Here is a 19,942-nt window from a genome sequence, read left to right on the forward strand (position 1 = left end):
CCAGATAAGCTGGTCCTCGTCATCAACTACCACCATAGAATTCATAATTTAATTCAGAAGCTCAAGGGAAGGATCAACAGAGGATAAGTCCTTCCACTAGCCTAAATTCCAGTAGTCAGCCATAGTAGTACCAAATTTTTCCTTACACTGATCTTGAAACTTGCCCCAATCGGGATTGTCACTAATGGGAGAGTCTTACAACCAAGTGTCTTCCCGGAATTTAATGAAATTACCCTTCCCCACCTTCCATTTCACTCCTTTGACTATTATATCTCTAGTTCTAGTGACATTTTTCTAGATGTTGGAACCAATCAGAATATCTTCAGCCTTGATGAAACTATGAAGGGTAGGGAGCTGTCTTTTATACTTATTGTCCCATATCAATTTCCATTCTCCCTCAGTATTGTGACCTCTCCATATCTTCTTAGCCATGAGAAACTCATTCATATATCTGATTCTTCTAAGACCAAGGCCTCCTTTTCTTATAGGTTTGCACACCTTATCCCATGCAATCAAATATATTCTCTTCTTTTCCTCAACCCTAGTCCAAAGAAAGGTTATTTGAATTTTTTCAATAGCCTCCGCAAACTTAACAAGGATTCTAAAAAGACTGATATCATAGAGAGGGATACTCTAAAGAGTAGATTTTAGAAGCTGGACCTTTCTCGCTTGGCTGAGCAAAGAGCCTTTCCATCCAGCTAACTTCTTATGAAATTTATCCACAAGAGCACCCCAGAAGGTATCAAGAGGCACCTGACATAAAGGGAGCCCAAGATAGGTGGCAGGGAGATTCCCAATTTGGCTACCCAAAATGTTACTAATCTTTGTTTGTCTTCTCTTCGGAGTGTTTATGAAATAAACAAAACTTTTAGACCAGTTAATCAGTTGACCAGTAGCAATCCCATATTTGTCCAAAGCTTTCTTTAAGCTTCTAGAATCTTTCACAGAAGAATTCCCCATAATAATTGAGTCATCCACAAATTGCTGATGAGAACAAACTTGGTCAGCAGATGAAGGTTTAAGCCCTCTAAACTCTCCCTTCTCAACTATTTTTCCAATAAATCTACCCAAGCATTCCACCATGATTATGAAAAGAATAGGGGAGAGAGGGTCCCCCTGTCTGAGACCCTTGGAGGACTTGAAAAAGGAAGAAGGGGACCCATTGACCAACACAGAAAAAGAAGCAGAGGAAACCAGTTGCATAATTAGATTGATGCTTCTAGAACAAAATCCAAAGGCAAAAAGAACAGTCTGCATAAAGCCCTAGTCAACTCTACCATAGGCTTCAGATAAGTCAAGCTTTAGAAAGAAACCTTCTTTTTTATCCCTAGAAAGAGAATGAACGTTTTCATGGACCGTGATTATCAAGTCCAAAATTTGCCTCCCAGGGACAAAACCACTTTGCAGGGGAGATATGATAGAGGGGAGCAAAGTCAAAATTCTAGAGGTCAAGACTTTAGAGATAATCCTGTACAAAGAATTGCAGAGGCTGATAGGTCTAAAAAGATCCATGGAGTCAGCTCCCATCTTCTTGAGAATAAGAGCAATGAAAGTACCATTCAATTCTTTCAAAATTCTCCTCGCACCAAAAAATTCTTTCACAACACTGGAAACATCCCTTCCAACAATATGCCAATACATTTGAAAAAAGAACATAGGGAAACCATCCAGGCTCGGGGCCTTATTACCTTCAAAAGAGTTGACATCTTTCAAAATCTCATTATTAGTTGGGATGGCAATAAGATAGGAGTTCTGATCAACATCCAAGATAGAAGGGATGCAGTCCATAAGGTCCCTTTGAGCTTGAAGGTCCAGGTTCTGATCCTTAGTCAAAAGATTGGAGAATAACTACTCCAAGGCAGTCTTCCTCGTAGAATCTTCATCATCAATAGTTCTGCCATTGACTTTAAGTTGAGAAATCCCATTGATAGCCTTGTGTTTCAAAGTGGACATGTGAAAGTATTTGGTATTTCTATCCCCCTCCTTCAGCCAAATATTTCTCGACCTCTGTTTCCAGAAAGTTTCTTCTCTAGCTATGATGTCATGATATTTCATAAGAATCTCGTCTTCAGCCTCTCTAGAGACATTGTTGTAGCCATTATTCTGAATCTCATATTGGATATCTTTCAGATCTAAGAGAATGGTGACTTTGGAGACAAAAATGTTCCCAAAGGAGTCCTTATTCCATCTTTTAACATTGTCTTTCACAAACTTCAACTTTTTGACCACCTTATACATAGCATTTCCTTCAACTCTAACCTGCCACCAATCCTTGATTTTGCTTTCAAGGTCTGGGTGTTTGGTCCACATTCTTTCAAATCTATAAGGGGAATGCCTCCTTCCATACTTGGGATCAAGAGTAAAAGATATGGGATAATGATCCGACCCAACCCTGATATGAGTAGATAAAGAACAAAAGTAGGAATCAAACCAGTCATGAGAGATTAAAGCTCTATCAAGCCTGACCTAAATTAAGTCTTCACCACTCCTTCTATTGGTCCAAGTGTATTTAACCCCTTGCAAGTCCAAGTCATGGAGAGCATGGTTAATAATGAACTCCATCAAGTCCAATATGCTGTCCAAATTGGTTTGGCTCCCTCCCTTCTTCTCATATTCTCTCAGAGGGGTATTGAAGTCCCCCATGACAATCCAGCTATCTTTTGCAAACTTACATCTGAGTGAGGATAGGTTTCTCCGGAAAACACTTCTATCGGCTTTGGTGTTAGGGGCATACACATCAGTCAAGACCCATGAAGTACCATCTTTCAAATGATTAAATCTAATGCAAACCAAGTTGTTGTCTTGAATCAACACCTCTCCCTTAATATTATTATTATTCCAAAAAGTAGCTATGCCTCCAGACGCCCCTGCAAAACTACCACCACTAACTCCCCCATTACTGAACATTTTCAGACATTCAACCTTTTCCCTAGACATTTTGGTTTCCTGAATCAAAATAATATCCGGGTTTTTGTCTCTAGTCATACTTTTTATTAAATCTTGTTTATGAGAATTATTCAATCCTCGTATATTCTAGGAAATAATCTTCATGTTTTTTTGGAAATACCTGCTTCAAAGATGGTTCTTTGAGTATCATTTGCTAGATTCTTGTTGGTTTCCATGGTTCTCTTCTTTGCATTTGAATATCTTCCAGGTGATGTGTGTTGAGCCCCCACATCCCCTAGTCTACTTCTGGTGTTTCTGGTAGTCAGATGGTTGTTATAATTATTATTATTATTTTTTGTTCTTGCCCTTTCTTTTGTCCTCTGATATTTCTTCCTTCTCCTATTTTGTCCCACTCTTTCTCAGAGCCTTTTTTATGTCTTCTTCATTTCCCCATATTGGAGCATTTTCCTTGAGGAAAGTCAGCTTGACTTGGGCCAGAGAAGCCAGAGATATCTTCGAGAGCTCTTGCTCTAGGATATTATCATGTTGAGCATCTTGAAACCAACTTACTCCATTTTCTGACCCAGAAGAAATTTCTTCTTTGTTAGGAACATCTCCCTCCTCCTTATTGTCCTTGGTTTGACTGTCTCCCTTATCCATTTGACTACTTCCCTGCTTCTCACTCTCAACTATATTTTGATCTGTCGTGTCCTTTTGGTTATTTAGGTAGTTGCATCGTGAGTTCTTCTCCCCATCATTAGAATCCCTTCCACTTTTCTCCTGCTGATTTTCCTGCTGGGAAATCTTATCTTGCACTCCATCCATCGTTTCATTTCCTGATTCCTTGGCTAATTCCTCCTCATTTCTTCCAATTTGGGACTATTTCTCTTGATCCGAACCATCAGAACGAAAAGCTTTCAAAGATTTTTCTATATTATTATTTGGGTTCATTTCCACCTTTTTCCAAACCCTGGTTTGGGTTTGAGGTTTGGATTCTTTGTTTGGGCATTTTTTAGCCCAGTGCCCAACTCTCTTACAGTTAAACAAGCCAAGGGAATAGATTTGTAAATGATTTTTTGCATCCATTTGCCAAGTTTTGAATCTATCTCTATCTCCTCTGGCATATCCGTATCAGGCCCAACCCCTACACAGATTTTGGCATAAATGAGTCTTCTTCTGGATGCCGTCACCGAGTCAATGGAGAGAAGCTCCACGAAAGCATTAGCTATCCTAACAAACACATCTTCCTCCCAATATTCCATTGGAAGACCTATAAGCTTTATCCAGATAAGCACTTGGACCACAAACTCATCATCCAAACCCGAGTTAGGGTACCATTTCTGGATATACATTATATATTTACCTATCATCCAGGTTCCATTGCAGAGGATTTGTTTGCGGTCTTCCTCACATGAGAAGGAAAAGGAGAGACAACCTTCATTCACAGCTACCACATCCACCTGGCCTTTCAGATTCCATCTTCTCTTCACGAATCCGCAAACAACCTCAATGTTAGGTCTCGCCCCAATGAATTTGCCTATCAGGGTACTTTCCATCTGAGCAATATTATGATCTATAATTTGATCAAGAATGGAAATGGCGTACTTTCCCCGAGAAATATTCAAGATATTTTCGATAGGAGGCAAAGTCAACTTACCTTTGGGTTTGATGCTAAACAAAGAAGACCATTTACTGATCTTCTCAAGCCTATCACTGTCCAAGGGTCCACGTGATCTGGGACCCCCACCTGGGTCCCTCGAATCCAAAGGCGCATCAGGTTCCATATCATCTCATCCACCCCCCTCCAAAGGGCAGGAGAATCCACCTGCTACCTGCTGTTTTGATGCTGCTCCAGGTCTCCCGCCCAAAAAAAAAGAATTTTGGGCCTGTCCATCCCCTCCTCAACTCCGCTCCGCTCCATGTTGCATCGTTTAAACATATTGTTTAAAATTTAGAATGTTAATGATGGTAGACTTATTATAATTATGATAGAAAAAAACTTCCACTTAATTTCAATTTTCAACAACAACCACTACACCTTTTAATAAAATAAATTTTCTAATTCTTAGTATTCTTTAACAACATGACATGTAATTAAAAATAATAATAATAAAAAAAAAAACAATTTGAACTTTCGAAGTATAAAGGCGAGATACCGAATTGCGAGAGGCAGCATAGAACCTTACTTTTGATATTTCCTAAATTTTTTATAAGAAGGAAGACTACGGTGAAACAACCCGACCTAAAATGTGATGTTTTATGTCCCCGAAGTAAAGGAAACCAACAAGGGTTTAAGTTCACGAACACTGTTGTCAACATTTTCTAGGGTTTAGGGGAGGCCTTTTAGGCCATTTGCCTTTAACATCCATTGCTTCAACGTCTGAAAACCAGAGCGTCCCGGGCTCTCTCCTTTTCACGAATCCCATACAATGGGCGGGAGCAAGAAAAGGGATTCCATTGAAGAGGCTTTAGTGAAGCAGAATGAAGAAGAAGTTGTATCTTCGTTGAAAAAACGCAAGCACCAGCTAGAAAATGGAACTTCCGATCCAGAGAAGAAGAAAAAGAAGAAGAAGAAGAAGAAACCAATCGCCGAGCTGCCAAATAGAGAAGAAAATGGAGATTTAGAATTAGTGGACGGGAAAAAGAATAAGCACAAGGAGGTGAAGGGGTGGGAACATGCCACGGAAGCAGAAGGTGCAGAAAGCAGTAAGAAAAAGAAGAAGAAAAGTGACAAGAGAAATTATCATGAATCAGGACAGGATAATACAAACCCCATTGAACAAGGGTTTCGGCATACAAATCCTCAAAAAAATGATAAGAAAAAGCATTATGATTTAGGAAAGGATACCACAAGCCCCAGCGAAGCAGGGTTTGAGGATACAGGACTTGAAAAAGTAGGGAAGATGAAGCATCATAAATTAGCGCAGGATTCTGCAAACCCTAGTGAACATACAAACACTAATCAAAATGATCGAGCTGAGGGTCAGCCCGAGTTACACATGGATGCATTCAGGGAACTTTCCTCACCTGACGTTTCAGTCAGGGAATCTGCTACGTTAAGTCTGGTGAAGGAGCTGCAGGAGATTCAGACAGTTTACGAGCAAAGCGGCACGAAGGAGGAAAGGTTGGGTGCGAGAGATGTACAGTTGGAAGCTGCTAAGGACGATTATCTTACGAATTGTTCTCCCACTTTGAAATATGCTCTACGCAGGCTTATTCGCGGTATTTCGTCTTCCAGAGCAGTAAGTATTTTGCCATCTTATGTGGTTAAAGCTTTGAGATTTCGGCAGGTGAACATTTTGATATATAGTGTTTCAATAATTCGGGTATTAATTCTAGACTCTGTTTCAAGGATTTTGATATGCTACGACGACAGAATTAAGCTTTAGGTAGTTACTATAAAACTAAACGTTAATAGAAACAATCTTGTGAACAAGAACACATTTTGATAGGTCTAACAGAACCTCTTGGCGTATAGTAGCAACGATCATATATATATATATATATATATATAGGTATATCTATTTATAGTTTCAATATTTAGGGTATTAATTCCAGACTCTGTTTCAGGGATTTTGATATACTACGAAAGAATTATAAGAAAATTAAAGCTTTAGGAATTTATTATAAAACTGAACGTTAATAGAAACAATCTTGTGAACAAGCACACACTTTAATAGGTCCAACAGAACCTCTTGGTGAATAGTAGCAACAAGTGTATGTGATCTTTCTAACGGTGGACCTGAAACGCTGAAAAAATAAGGTCTGCTTGAAATAGTCCAGAGAAGAATGTGGGAAAAAGTATTTTTTTGACTACAACACTTTGGCCTGAAGGATGTTGAATACTATCCTTCGTTTGTGAAACTATTTGAACTTCGAATAAATATCTTTTGTTTCTCTGTAAACTGCCCCCTTTCAAGCCAATGGACCACAATGGAGGAGTATCTATTCCATTAGAGTGTTGTATATTGTCAGCTTAGATGCCATAAGAGGTGCATACATTCTTTTACTATTTATACAGAACACGCAGCTGGATTCATCCATCAAGATACACTGCAGTCTATCCATAAATTCAATTTTTGCACTTCACATGTATTTTAAGGATTGGACCTGGATTTTTGCAACAAAAGTCCATTGCTTTACCACTTGAACTGGTTTCAAATTATAACTTTAAATGAATTTGAAATGCTTTAGATTGCAAAAAAAAAAAATGTACCTTGTGTGATCAAATTTGCAGATTGATTTATTCAAATTCACATGAATGGCTTTCAAAAAGTTAATGCTGTTAGGTGAAGCCTTTGATATTAACATATATATATTTTTTTGATTTGTAAGCTGTGGGGTAAGGGCCCACTCCCATTTTATTAAAACATAAAACAAACAAGGAATGACAGGCCAGCCTGGCCATAAATAAGAAACCGGATTACATCCAAGAGAAAGAATAGAAGCCTCAAAGGAGCTGAAAGGAAACGAAAGGAGGACTCAAACCCACCAAAGAATTTGAAGACTACAGAAAACAATCCAATCGAGGCACAACACCTGATGCCTAAACAAAACTAAGCTTTTTAAATATTTCGTGAGAGGAGAGCATTCGTCATCGATTGGGAACCCAACTCCATCGCTTCCTTTCCTTTAATGTGAAGTTTCTCAGCCTCTGACTTTTGCTCTTCTTCTTCTTCGTTGAAGCTCCACAATCTGGTTGAGATTTGTTGCTCACTGTTTGAGTTATCCCACATTTCTTTGAAGGAGCTAAAACTATATTGTGATCAAAATACTCAGGATTCATATCATCCTAATCCTCCATGAAAGGAAATGTACCATCTGACTCATAACCTTTTTCCTCTGACTTTGGGGGAGTATCCTCCATGTTATTGTTGGCAGGAGCAACAGGAGGAGGAGTGGGCTCCACAGGCTCCACTGGTTCAGGTCCCGAATCAGATTGGGGAACCATGAACATATGATGATTTTCCAAATGAAATCAACATCTGGGGATCCAGACTTCTTAATCCATTTTTTAAGACTCATATGCCTCATACCAGGTGAAACGCTGAGAAGTGCACACTTCAAATCTTGTTGCAGCAAAAGCATCTGAAAGGAAGCCCTTCAAAATTTAAATACTGAGTCTAAGTGCCAAAAGAGGAGTGAATACAGATGGAATGAGAGAGAGGTTTAGAAATATTCACCATCTCACAAACCTTAATAAACCTGCGTGAGGAAACAACCTCCTCCAAGTGAAGCTTGATAAAAACACCAACTTGATTGATAATATCTTTGATAAGCTTTGTATTCTGCATGACAGGGGGCAGATTGTAAAGCCTGATCCAAATAGGTATGTCTGTAACCTTGGCAGTAGCTGGATCAAAGAAAGGGGTCCATGGAGTAAGAAAAAGGTCTGATTGCCCAAAAAACCGTGGGCCATTCTGAACCACAAAGTTACAATTTGCAATCGAATTGAAAGAAAAATGAAAAAACCCAAAATCTAGAGATTCAATCACAGGGGGGTTCAGATTACTTCAAGTAGATTGGGCCCAAGCCAAAACTGATTTAATAGACAGACGCTTCTGCATGAACCTCAGAATCAGAGAGAATTCTCTAATATCAGCATAACTGCATTGATACAATCATTAGTGATAAGAAAATCTGAGGGTTCATCTGCGAAAAACACCTCCATATCCCCAATAGTAAAATGAGAGCTGCCAGAATGATGGAACTGAACCTCAATGGGAGAGGAAGGTGGATCCAACGGCTGCTTGGGAAGAGCGGGGTGTAAAAACTTGACTGAGTTTCCCCAAAATCTTTGCACTTTTCCTACTAGTAATTTTGACAAATATATTAACCCAGTTTTTGACAGTTTTAGCATATAGAGTGGATAAAGATTCCAAGAGGATTCCAATTAAAATTGATATTCAATAACAGCAAAAATACCCAGTGCAGATGAATTCAATCAACTTAGAATTTCAGATAATAATTGCAAAACATTTGACCTTTATAGCAGCTTCCTGTAAATGTCATTGCAGTACATACAGAAGATAATATGATTCAGAGAAAAGATCAACTCAATTGACCTTTTCTTTGTTAGGGCCTTCGGCTTTCTCTTATGAGGACACCAATATATCTGCTATTTTGTCTGATATTAGAGCATATTCAATGGGCATGTTTATAGCAATAGATAGTGAAGAAATTTGTTGAACTGGGATCAATTTAACTGTAGCAAGGTGAATCGATTTGCAACTGCAATGAGTTAAAACTGAAATTAATGATTGATTGTATTTTTCTTTTGAATTTCCTATGGAGGATTAGACCTGATTGCTTAGTTGCTCTTCCTAGAGGACTCTGCTATAATTATGACTTTCAAATACTCTATTATGAGGGAGGAGTTTTTTGTATTGAGACAAATGCTACTTGAAATTAATAATGAAACACTCATTCTTTATTCTGCATACCTTTTCTTTATCTGTAAGCAGTGTATTATGCTTTGATTTATAACCAAGTTGGGCAGTTGATTTAATTTGAATTCCTGCTATTTTAAGTTTAGTGTGTGATTTGGATTACCATTCATGCCTAGTTTACTTAGAGGAAAACGCTTGGCAGTTGAGTTGCTCTTCCAAGCAGCTGCCATAATTATGACTTTCAAATACTCTCGTGGGGAGGGAATTTTTGTTTGGAGACAAATGTTACTTGAAAGTCAATAATGAAAGACTTGCTTCTTTTTTTTTTATTTTTCTGCATACCTTTTTTTAACTGTAAGCAGTGTGTATTTTGCTTTGATTTATAACCACGTTGGGCAATTTATTTAATTTGAATTCCTGTTATTTTAAGTTTGGTGTGTGATTTGGATGATTACCATTAAAGCCTGGTTTACTTCTTGAGAATTTCTTGGGATAATTCAATTTTCTAACATTTGAAATTTGTAGCTAGCTTTGTTTGGCTTACATTATTTGAAGTTTTGGTTTTTAATGTTTGTTGGAAGGTCAACTGTATGTCCGCACGGATTGAATTTAGTTTGGATTATCTCAGGGTGATTCAATTCTGTTTTATTATTATTGATTTTAACACTTTCTTATTGATATAACTTAGAATTTATAACTTAGTTTCTAATTAGTTAGTTTAACTGAAAGAAAATGGCAATATAGAAATGAACAAGTTGAGAGCAAGACACAATTACCCTGGGAAAACCTCCTAGGAGGAAAAACCCAGCCAGAAAAGATCCTTAGATCTGATTATGGATTATAGCTATGTAATCAATACAACACTTATCTCTGGTATTTGCAGATTCAGATGTTGCTGTCCAGAAGGTGCCTTCAACATTCACTTGCTGTCATATGCAGAATAGATACTGCTGCTCCCTTCTTCAGATTGTAGGCTTCTAAGAATTATGCTGTGTATGACCCTTGAATTGACAGTCCTTCAATTAGTGCTTTGCTGGATATTGATGGCTGGTAGACCTCCAATTAGTTTGCTGTGCAACCTCCAATCAGCTTGCTGTACATACCCTTGAATGTTGCCAAATACCCTAAGGTGAATTTCACATCTTCAAATGGTGAATGAGGTTGCTGCTTGAAGTAGACTGAAGGTCGCACTATATATGAATTTCGCATCAGATGGGAGAGCTTGTGTTTTTGGTTGAGTGAATAACAAATGAATCTTGATCTTTTATTTATATGGAGCGAACTCCTTAACTAGGTCAGTTTTTCCAATAATTAAACTTTTAATTACTTCCTTTTTAACTGCCTTGTTAATAGGGTCGGCCCTATTGGATAGCACGCTGAGTGTTTATTTGATGTAGCCTGGGGGATAGGGCCACGTTGGAGGGAAGAGGGGCCAGCCCCTTTTTGGGCGGATTCCAATGTTGCCCAAGGCAATATGAATCCACCCTTCCCTAATTAATATCGACACTCCCTCTTAATTAGGGAGGAGAACATAACTATAATCTTCCATCTTGCATACACAAGCAAGGAATGGAATTACATAATACAATCTTCCAGCTTGCACACAAGCATAAACTGGATCCACCTTACATTGCCCGCAGAGGGTGGAGAGGATCTTTTCGACCATCTTACATTGCCCGCAAAGGATGGTCAATCAATTACACTAATACCATCTTACATTGCCCGTAGAGGATGGTTTAACAATTACACTTCTCCCTGAGAAGTTTTTACAGTATCATCTTACATTGCTCGCAGAGGATGGTTTAACATTTTACAATACCATCTTACATTGTCCGCAGAGGATGGTTCCTAATTACACTTCTCCCTGAGAAGTTTACAATTCCACCTTACATTGCCCGCAGAGGGTGGTTTAACATTTACAATACCATCTTAAATTGCCCGCAGAGGATGGTTAATAATTATACTTTTCCTTGAGAAGTTTTACAATACCACCTTACATTGCCCGCAGAGGGTGGTTTGATACAACACAACGTATCACTGAGATTGAGACTCCCTTTCAATTAGGGTTTCATTTTCCATAATACCAAGTCTGTCCCTAAAGTACGCAAACTTCACTTTGATAGAGGCTTGGTAAGAATATCTGCAACCTGCTCATCAGTGCTGACATACTTCAGCTGAATAGCACCTCTTTGCAGCATGTCTCAAATGAAATGATAGTGAGTTTCCACATGTTTTGACTTGACATGAAACACTGGGTTGATGGACATCTTAATACAACTCTGGTTATCACAGTGAATAACTGTTGGATCCCAAGCCTGACCAAACAGCCCTGCTAGAAGCTTGTGAAGCCACACTGCTTCTCTAGAAGCTACACTTGCTGCAATATACTCAGCTTCAGTAGTACTCAATGCCACTAAGGATTGTTTCCTGCAAGCCCAAGAGATTACTGCGGATCCCAAGCTGAAACAAATACCGGAGGTGCTTTCCCTGTCTTTGACGCTTCCAGCCTAGTCTGCATCTAAATAACCTTCCAAGGTTATTGGAGTGTTAGTGGATACTTCAGCCCAAAACCAATTGTCCCTCGCAAGTATCTTAAGATATGCTTGGCTGCAACAAGATGAACATGTTTGGGCATGCTCATGAACTGGCTGAGAGCATTCACAGCAAAACATATGTCTGGTCTAGTGTTAACTAGATACATTAGTGATCCAATCAAATGCCAGTACTTGGATGGATCTGCAAATTCAGAGTTAGCTGCAGAAACACTTAACTTCTTTAAGTTAGATTCCATAGGAGTAGACATGGGTTTACAATCCATCATTCTAAATCTTTTCAAAATGTCAATAGTATACTTTCCTTGACCTAGAAAAATTTCGTTAGATCTTTGCCATACTTCTAGACCTAGAAAATAATGCATTGGACCTAAGTCTTTCATTTCAAATTCTGAAGCTAGTTCTTTCTTGCATCTAATAAGAAGTTCATCTTTACCAGTAAGGAATAAGTCATCCACATAAAGAACTAGAATTAGCATTTCATCATTGGCTACCTTAAAGTATATGTTAGAGTCAGCATCATTTTTACAAAAGCCTAGATTTAGCAAGTATTTATCAATTCTTTCATACCAAGCACGAGGAGCTTGTTTAAGGCCATACAAAGCTTTCTTTAACCTGCACACAGGGGTTAATCTATCCTGAATCTCATAACCCTCAGGTTGCTCAATATAGACTTCTTCTTCAATGACACCATTGAGGAAGGCAGTCTTAACATCCATTTGATGTAGTTTCCAACCCCTAGCAGCAACAATGGCTATTATAGTTCTAATAGAAGTATATCTAGCAACAGGAGCAAATGTTTCTTCATAGTCTATGCCTTCCTTTTGAGAAAAACCACGAGCTACAAATGTAGCCTTATATTTTTCAATACTACCATCAACATTATGTTTAATTTTAAATAACCATTTAGAGGAAACAATAGATTTACCTTTGGGTCTGGGCACAATGTCCCATACATCATTCTTGATGATTGACTGATATTCTTCATCCATAGCAAGCTTCTAGGCATGATGAATCAAGGCTTCTTCAACATTGCAAGGTTCAGTTTCAATGAGATTGCACATCAAGGCAACGTAGTTGGAGAATACCCGAGGTCTCTTAGTTTCACGGAAGGTGCCACTGGGAGCAGCAAATCTTTCAGCTTCTTGAATGGTGTTCCTTACCCAAAGAGGCCTCTTTTTGGTAATGACAATGTCACTAGGAATATCAGTGGGATTCATGGGCTCTGGTGGATCATCATGATCATCTTGAGGTGGAGGTTCCACTTGCTCCCTCTGAATCTCAGGGTTAGAATCAATATTTATATCTTGATTGTCATTAGCTTCATCAATAACACAAGAACCTTTCGATTTCTTAAAAGCAATATCTTCTTCAAATGTAACATCCCTACTTACCTCAACATACCTTTGACCTGGGATGTATATTCTGAATGCCTTGGAGGATTCACTGTAGCCGACTAGAATGCCTTTCTTTCCGGAGGGTTCCAGCTTGGTTCGCTTTTCTTTGGGCACATGAACATAAACAGGACTTCCAAAGATTCTAAGGTGACTGATGTCTGGTTTGGATCCTGTGAAGGCTTCTTCAAGGGTCATGTTCTTTAGAACACGGTGAGGGCATCTATTTTGGATATATATTGCTGTTTTGGAGGCCTCTGCCCATAGGGAGGTTTGCAAGTCTTGATCATGAATCATAGCCTGCAGCCTCCACAATAGTCCTATTCTTTCTTTCGGCAATACCATTTTGTTGAGGATTGTATGGAACACAAAACACTCTCTTAATTCCTGACTCAACACAAAAATCATAAAAGCTACCGGAGGTGTACTCACCTCCATTGTCAGATCTTAAACATTTAATTCTTTTACCAGAGGAGTTTTTCAGTTAATGCTTTGAACTCTTTGAATTTACTTAGGACTTCATCAGATTTTTTAGATTTCAAGAAGTAGATCCAAGTTTTCCTAGAGAAATCATCTATGAAGATTACATAATAAAGAAATCCACTAGGAGATGCTATAGACATAGGACCACATAAATCAGAGTGAACAAGTTCTAGTTTGTCTTTAGCTCTATTTTCACTTTTATGAAATGGACTTTTAACATTTTTACCTATAGCACAACCTTTACAAGTGTTATCATGGATTTGACTGAGTTTAGGTATACCTTTGACTAACTTTTCAAGGAATGGAAGAGCTTGATAATGCAAGTGTCCAAGCCTTCTATGCCATAACTCATAGGATTCAGGAACTTCATTAATGAGTGCTTGGATAGGGTTAGTAGAGAGCTTATAAAGACTATCATATCTATGACCAATTATATGAGCAGATTTAAAACTAGATTTCTTAGGCCATGCAAGAACTTTTCCATCAGAAAATGCAATTTGATAACCTTTATCTTCTAGAGCAGAAATGGAAATTAGTTTTTTTTTAATTCCAGGAACAAACAAGATATCATTGAGGTGCAAGGAAATACCAGAAACTAAATTTAGAGAAGTAGAGCCAAAACCTCTTACCGAATAACGAGCGTCATCACCAATTACTACATGAACGCTGGTATCCTTTTCTACTAAGTCTGAAAGGTGATTACAGTAGCCTGTGATGTGTCTGGAGGCACCACTGTCAATCAACCTAGTATTGCTATCTGAAGGAACACTGCTAGACAGAGCGGAGATGAATAAAAAGTCATCATTTTGTTTTGATACTTCATTTAGGTTGGCTTCATTTTGGTTAGGGTTATACTGACATTCTTTAGCATAGTGACCAAATTTGTCACATCTAAAGCAACGGACACGCGAGGTATCTCTTGGTTTCTTCCAAGGGTGTTGGGAACTAAATGGTCTGAATTCCCTATTTCTTTTTGGATAAGGTTTCTTCCAATTTCCCCCTTTCTTGCATTGAGCTGCAAGCATGTGATGATCATCTATATGGGAACTTTTGGTATGCCCTCTTGTGATGAGGCGAGACTCTTCTTGGATACAATCATTTTTAAGGCGATCAAGGGTGGGTAACTCAGTCCTACCACTTATGGTTTGGATAAATGACTCCCATGAGTGAGGTAGACCATTTAGGGCAATCATGACAAGGTCTTTATCTTCCATGTTATGGCCAATTAAACCTAGCTGATTCTTTAATTCTGAAATTCTCATAAAGTAGGAAATAATAGAATCTTCTTTTGCCATTTTGATATTAAGTAGTTGTTGTCTTAAAATAATTGCCCTGCTGAGATTGTTAACTTCATATGTACCTTGTAAATGGCTGAACATTTCCCTTGTAGTGGTAAATGAGGCAATAGAGGTGACTAGGTGGTCTTTGACTGAATCAATGAGAATCTTCCTGGCCTTGACAACATCCTTTTTGAATTGTTTTAGCTCGGCTGCATCCGTAGGTTCAGTTAGCTCTTTTGCTTCTATGAATTGGAGAAGATCTTCTTCCTCTAGAGCCAACTTGATTCGAACTTTCCAGGGAGTAAAGTTTAGATTCCCATCAAGCCTATTTTCAACTTTCAGCCCCATTGACCTAACTTGAAATGAGACACCAATTTGGAAACAAAGGAGCACTGAATTTTGAAATTTGATCTAGCCTATAGCTCTGATACCATGTTGATTTTAACACTTTCAGATTGATATAGCTTAGAATTTATAACTTAATTTCTAATTATTTAGTTTAACTGAAAGAAAATGGCAATATAGAAATGAACAAGTTGAGAGCAAGACACAATTACCATGGGAAAACCTCCTAGGAGGAAAAACCCAGCCAGAAAAGATCCTTAGATCTGATTATGGATTATAGTTATGTAATCAATACAACACTTATCTCTGGTATTTGTAGATTCAGATGTTGCTGTCCAGAAGGCGCCTTCAACATTCACTTGCTGTCATATGCAGAATAGATACTGCTGCTCCCTTCTTCAGATTGTAGGCTTCTAAGAATTATGCTGTGTATGACCCTTGAATTGACAGTCCTTCAATTAGTGCTTTGCTGGATATTGATGGCTGGTAGACCTCCAATTAGTTTGCTGTGCAACCTCCAATCAGCTTGCTGTACATACCCTTGAATGTTGCCAAATACCCTAAGGTGAATTTCGCATCTTCAAATGGTGAATGAGGTTGCTGCTTGAAGTAGACTGAAGTTCGCACTATATATGAATTTCGCATCAGATGGGAGAGCTTGTGTTTTTGGTTGAGTGAATAACAAATGAATCTTGATCTTTTATTTATATGGAGGGAACTCCTTAACTAGGTCAGTTTTTCCAATAATTAAACTTTTAATTATTTCCTTTTTAACTGCCTTGTTAATAGGGTCGGCCCTATTGGATAGCACGCTGAGTGTTTATTTGATGTAGCATGGGGGATAGGGCCACGTTGGAGGGAAGAGGGGCCAGCCCCTTTTTGGGCGGATTCCAATGTTTCCTAAGGCAATATGAATCCGCCCTTCCCTAATTAATATCAACAATTATAATTGCAGAATTTGATTGAATTTTTTATTTTTTAACAATTTTCTCATCAGTACTCCAAATTAATGTCCAAGTAAAGGATCATTTCAAGTTTTAATGTTTACATATATCAATCTCTTTGATTCCAAATCAGGAGAATAGATTGAGATTTTTTAAATTTTTTCTTTAGATATTCTATTTAAGGTAACCTATACCTTGAGTCTTAAGATAGAGGATTTTATAATCTCTCACTGTACCCTGTGGACTTCACTTTGTCAACACATTGTAACTATCTTTGTTCAAGAGCAAAACTTGTAGGAGGGAGTATCTTTTCAGACATGAATTCAAGGCAGAGTTATCTGTGAATGCTCAACTTACACATCTCATTTTGATCTTTCTTACAAACTTGTTAACATAGGGGCTTCTTAAGTAGATGCAAAAAAACTGAATATCCCAGTTCCTGTTAAAAAGGCAAATGCATCCATGATAATGTAGATGAACGCAACAATCCTCAGAGGAGTTGGGCTTATCAAACCCACTATCAATTTGCCCTTCAAGCTCCTTATAATTGAGACAAATGTAAATACAGACGTAATCCAATCAGAGCTGTAATGCTTGATCAAAAATTGAATTATAAATATCATGAGACAAAATAGGGAAAAAAATGCTTGCCAATAGGCCTAAGCCAAGGGTTCCCAATTTATTAGTCTTTGATGACATCTTAGAAGCCTAATGTAAAATAATGGTAACCCAAGGATCAGGCTCCCCATCTTCTTCATCGAAGTCAGCTACATCCATTACAGGAGGCTTAGGCAATGATACTGAGAGAGCTGTGGTTTATGGAATTCACATAGTTTTGGAGGTGATCAAGCCTGAAAGTGTTTTTCCCTAACTTGCCAACAAATCTTCACATGCAGTTCATTAAAATTGGCATCATGACTGATCATATTACAGTTAATCTTATATGAATTTCTCAAAACAACAATCGTATCTGTATAGGCAATATAATGCCCAAAATCATACAATATCCTGTGTGGTAAGTAGTCTACAGACATGAAACACTTTCCCCTTCAATGCTTGAGCTTCCAGCTCCCTTACATCTTTAGTACATGTATGCAGCTGTATCTTGATGGAGTGATAGTGATAAAGTTTGTAAAGTTAGGAGAACAATTCATTCGTAAGATTCTTGGCATTGGGACCTTTTGTGCCATGGTTTTATGCTTTTTGATTATAGGTGTCCAATGTAATATTGATCCTTAAGAGGCATTAGAAGTGGCCACAAGCTAATCAATTATATAGGAATAATATGGAAGCAAAACAATGGTTATTGAAGAAATACAAAGTAATATAGAAAACGATGAAGTTTGGGAACATGTATGTTTGGTGGGCAATGAGATTTAAATGACTGTTATTTATGGAGGAACAGAGTGTCTTATGCCATGGGTCCTGCACAAGTTTAAGAATTTGTAACTTTAGGATATGTAACTAATGCACATTAGTTGGTATGCAGAATTTTGACCTTTTCTTTCCAGTTGTAAAATGAAACAGGGTGAAAATTCAATACAAATAGTGTTTGAAATTGTTTTTGTTTTCTTTCATGAAAATCTTCCTATTTTCTTGGCTTGTGTCCTTTAACTTAATTTTTTCCTACATTGGTTCTTTCTCATCTTTTGTTGATAACAAGAATTCTAGTTTGGTTATGAAGAGGGTGCATTTTAGGTATTCTGTTCATATCTAATATTTGTCTCTTGATGATTTTAGTGCGCAAGGCAAGGTTTTGCACTGGCATTTACAACATTGGTTGCTGCAATTTCATGCATTGAACTGGACGACTTGGTGAAGATCATTGAGGAGTTATTGGAGGTTACTTCCTCAATGAAGGGTCAGGTCTGAGTTATACCTTACCTGCCAGAGCACCTTTTAATATTGTTGTGCAAGTTTTAAAGTGACAGGGGAGTTGCAGTTGCCAACAGTGATTTACTTTAGCAGTGAATGTTTTTCTTGCAAGAATGAAAGAGTGTGTGAACATTGAACAACTATGTCTGCATTTTGCCGGAGTTGGATGTTTGATTTAGTCTGATTAGTTACAAGATGTTGATAGGTAATATATGTTCAAATTAGAGGTTTCCCCAAGTACTATCTGGTTTGCCCATGTTTAATAATCTCAATTATAAGGACTACAAGGATTGTGATGGGTGTCCATAGACTGTTTGCACTTGCTTATACAATTTGTTCAACAAAGATGAAATATTAAGTACCCTCTACTAGTCTCTTTGACAATTTTTGTTGTGTACCCTCTATTTTTCTTTTGCATTAATGTATTGGAGCTATATAACCTAATAATCTTTCTGCATTTTGCAGGAAGCCAGGGAAGGCCTATTAGGTAAAATGTTTGCATATGGAGCATTGGTAAGATCTGGACGTTTAGAGATAAAGACTGTTCTTGCTTCGGAAAGGGATGCTGGATTTGCAACAGATCTCACCCAACATGTCCTCGTACTAGCAGATAAGAAGTGTTTTATGCGTGAACCAGCTGTTGCCATTATTCTGGATTTGGTTGATAGGGTATGTTTTGAAAAATTAATTGCTCAAATAATTGAATTATCTTATTCATGAATATACAACGTATATATAGAGAATTACATGACGGTGTTCTAAAAAGAACAAACCATTTAACCTAAGTTGCCGGTACGAGTACGGGTACGGGTACGTGGGTACGGTACGCCGGTACAACAATTTTTTTTGGGGTACGTCTGGGTACGTCCATACAAAAGATATAAAAATCATAAATATATACACATATGGGTGAATTTGGATTGGTTTTGAAAGTCCGTTGAGGAATAGAGCTAGTAGTGGTTTCCATTATGCTATCTACAACAAATTAAAAAATAATTATTAATATTTAATATTAAACAATAAATTATAGATGTTAAATATTTATATTTAATTTAAAGTGAAAGTGAAATTATTATAATTATGAAAGTAACCTATAACAATATTTAAATATTTACAAACTTTAATAATGAAAGTAACCTATAATTAAAATTTAATTATGAAAGTAACTTATAATTAAATATTTAACTTTTATTTAATGTGAAAATAAAATATTAGTTACACAATAAAAAAATATTCATATTTAAAATAATAGTACTATAAATTAAAATTAAATATTATATTTAATTTTGATTTGTATTATTAATAATTATTATTTTAACTATTTTGTAATTAATATTTTATTTTCACATAAATGAAAAATAAATATTTAATATTTATTATTTCTATAAAACTATAAATTAATATATAAATCATAAATTAATAAATTTATATCAAGGCTCCATTTATTTTGTTTAAAATACAAAATATAAATAAAAATACAAAATATAAATAAAAAATACAAAGAATACATAAACAAAACTATAGAAAATAAATATAAACAAAATAAATCGACGAAGATAAAAATACAAACAAGACATCAAAAATACTATAGAAACAAATTAAAACAAATTTATTTCAGTTGGCCGTGTGCGTGTGCGTGTGCCGTCGTGCCCTTGCTAGTCTACCTCTATGCCGTCTACCTCTATGCCGTCTACCTCTGTGCTAGTCTACCTCTGTTCCGTCTACCTCTGTGCTGGTCTACCTCTGTGTCGTCACTGGTTTTCTCTGCTGAAGACAAGTGCGTTGTGCCATTTT

General features: G+C 37.2%; 1 protein-coding gene across 3 annotated transcripts in view; it reads left to right on the forward strand.

The window, feature by feature from the left end:
- The first annotated feature begins 5,091 nt into the window (after positions 1-5,091).
- LOC131044158 (uncharacterized) overlaps positions 5,092-19,942 on the forward strand; it is a 28,883-nt gene continuing 14,032 nt past the window's right edge. Inside the window, exons 1-3 of one of the 3 annotated variants that reach the window (XM_057977427.2) lie at positions 5,093-6,128; positions 18,014-18,139; positions 18,614-18,817. In XM_057977427.2, the coding sequence (XP_057833410.2) occupies positions 5,316-6,128; positions 18,014-18,139; positions 18,614-18,817 (1,143 nt within the window). In that variant the 5' untranslated portion in view covers positions 5,093-5,315. Of the gene's footprint in view, positions 6,129-18,013; positions 18,140-18,613; positions 18,818-19,942 lie in introns of all 3 variants that reach the window. The other 2 variants (XM_059207389.1, XM_059207390.1) reach the window with 2 other exon arrangements.

Source organism: Cryptomeria japonica, chromosome 6, assembly GCF_030272615.1.
Source record: "Cryptomeria japonica chromosome 6, Sugi_1.0, whole genome shotgun sequence".
NCBI lineage: Eukaryota > Viridiplantae > Streptophyta > Pinopsida > Cupressales > Cupressaceae > Cryptomeria > Cryptomeria japonica.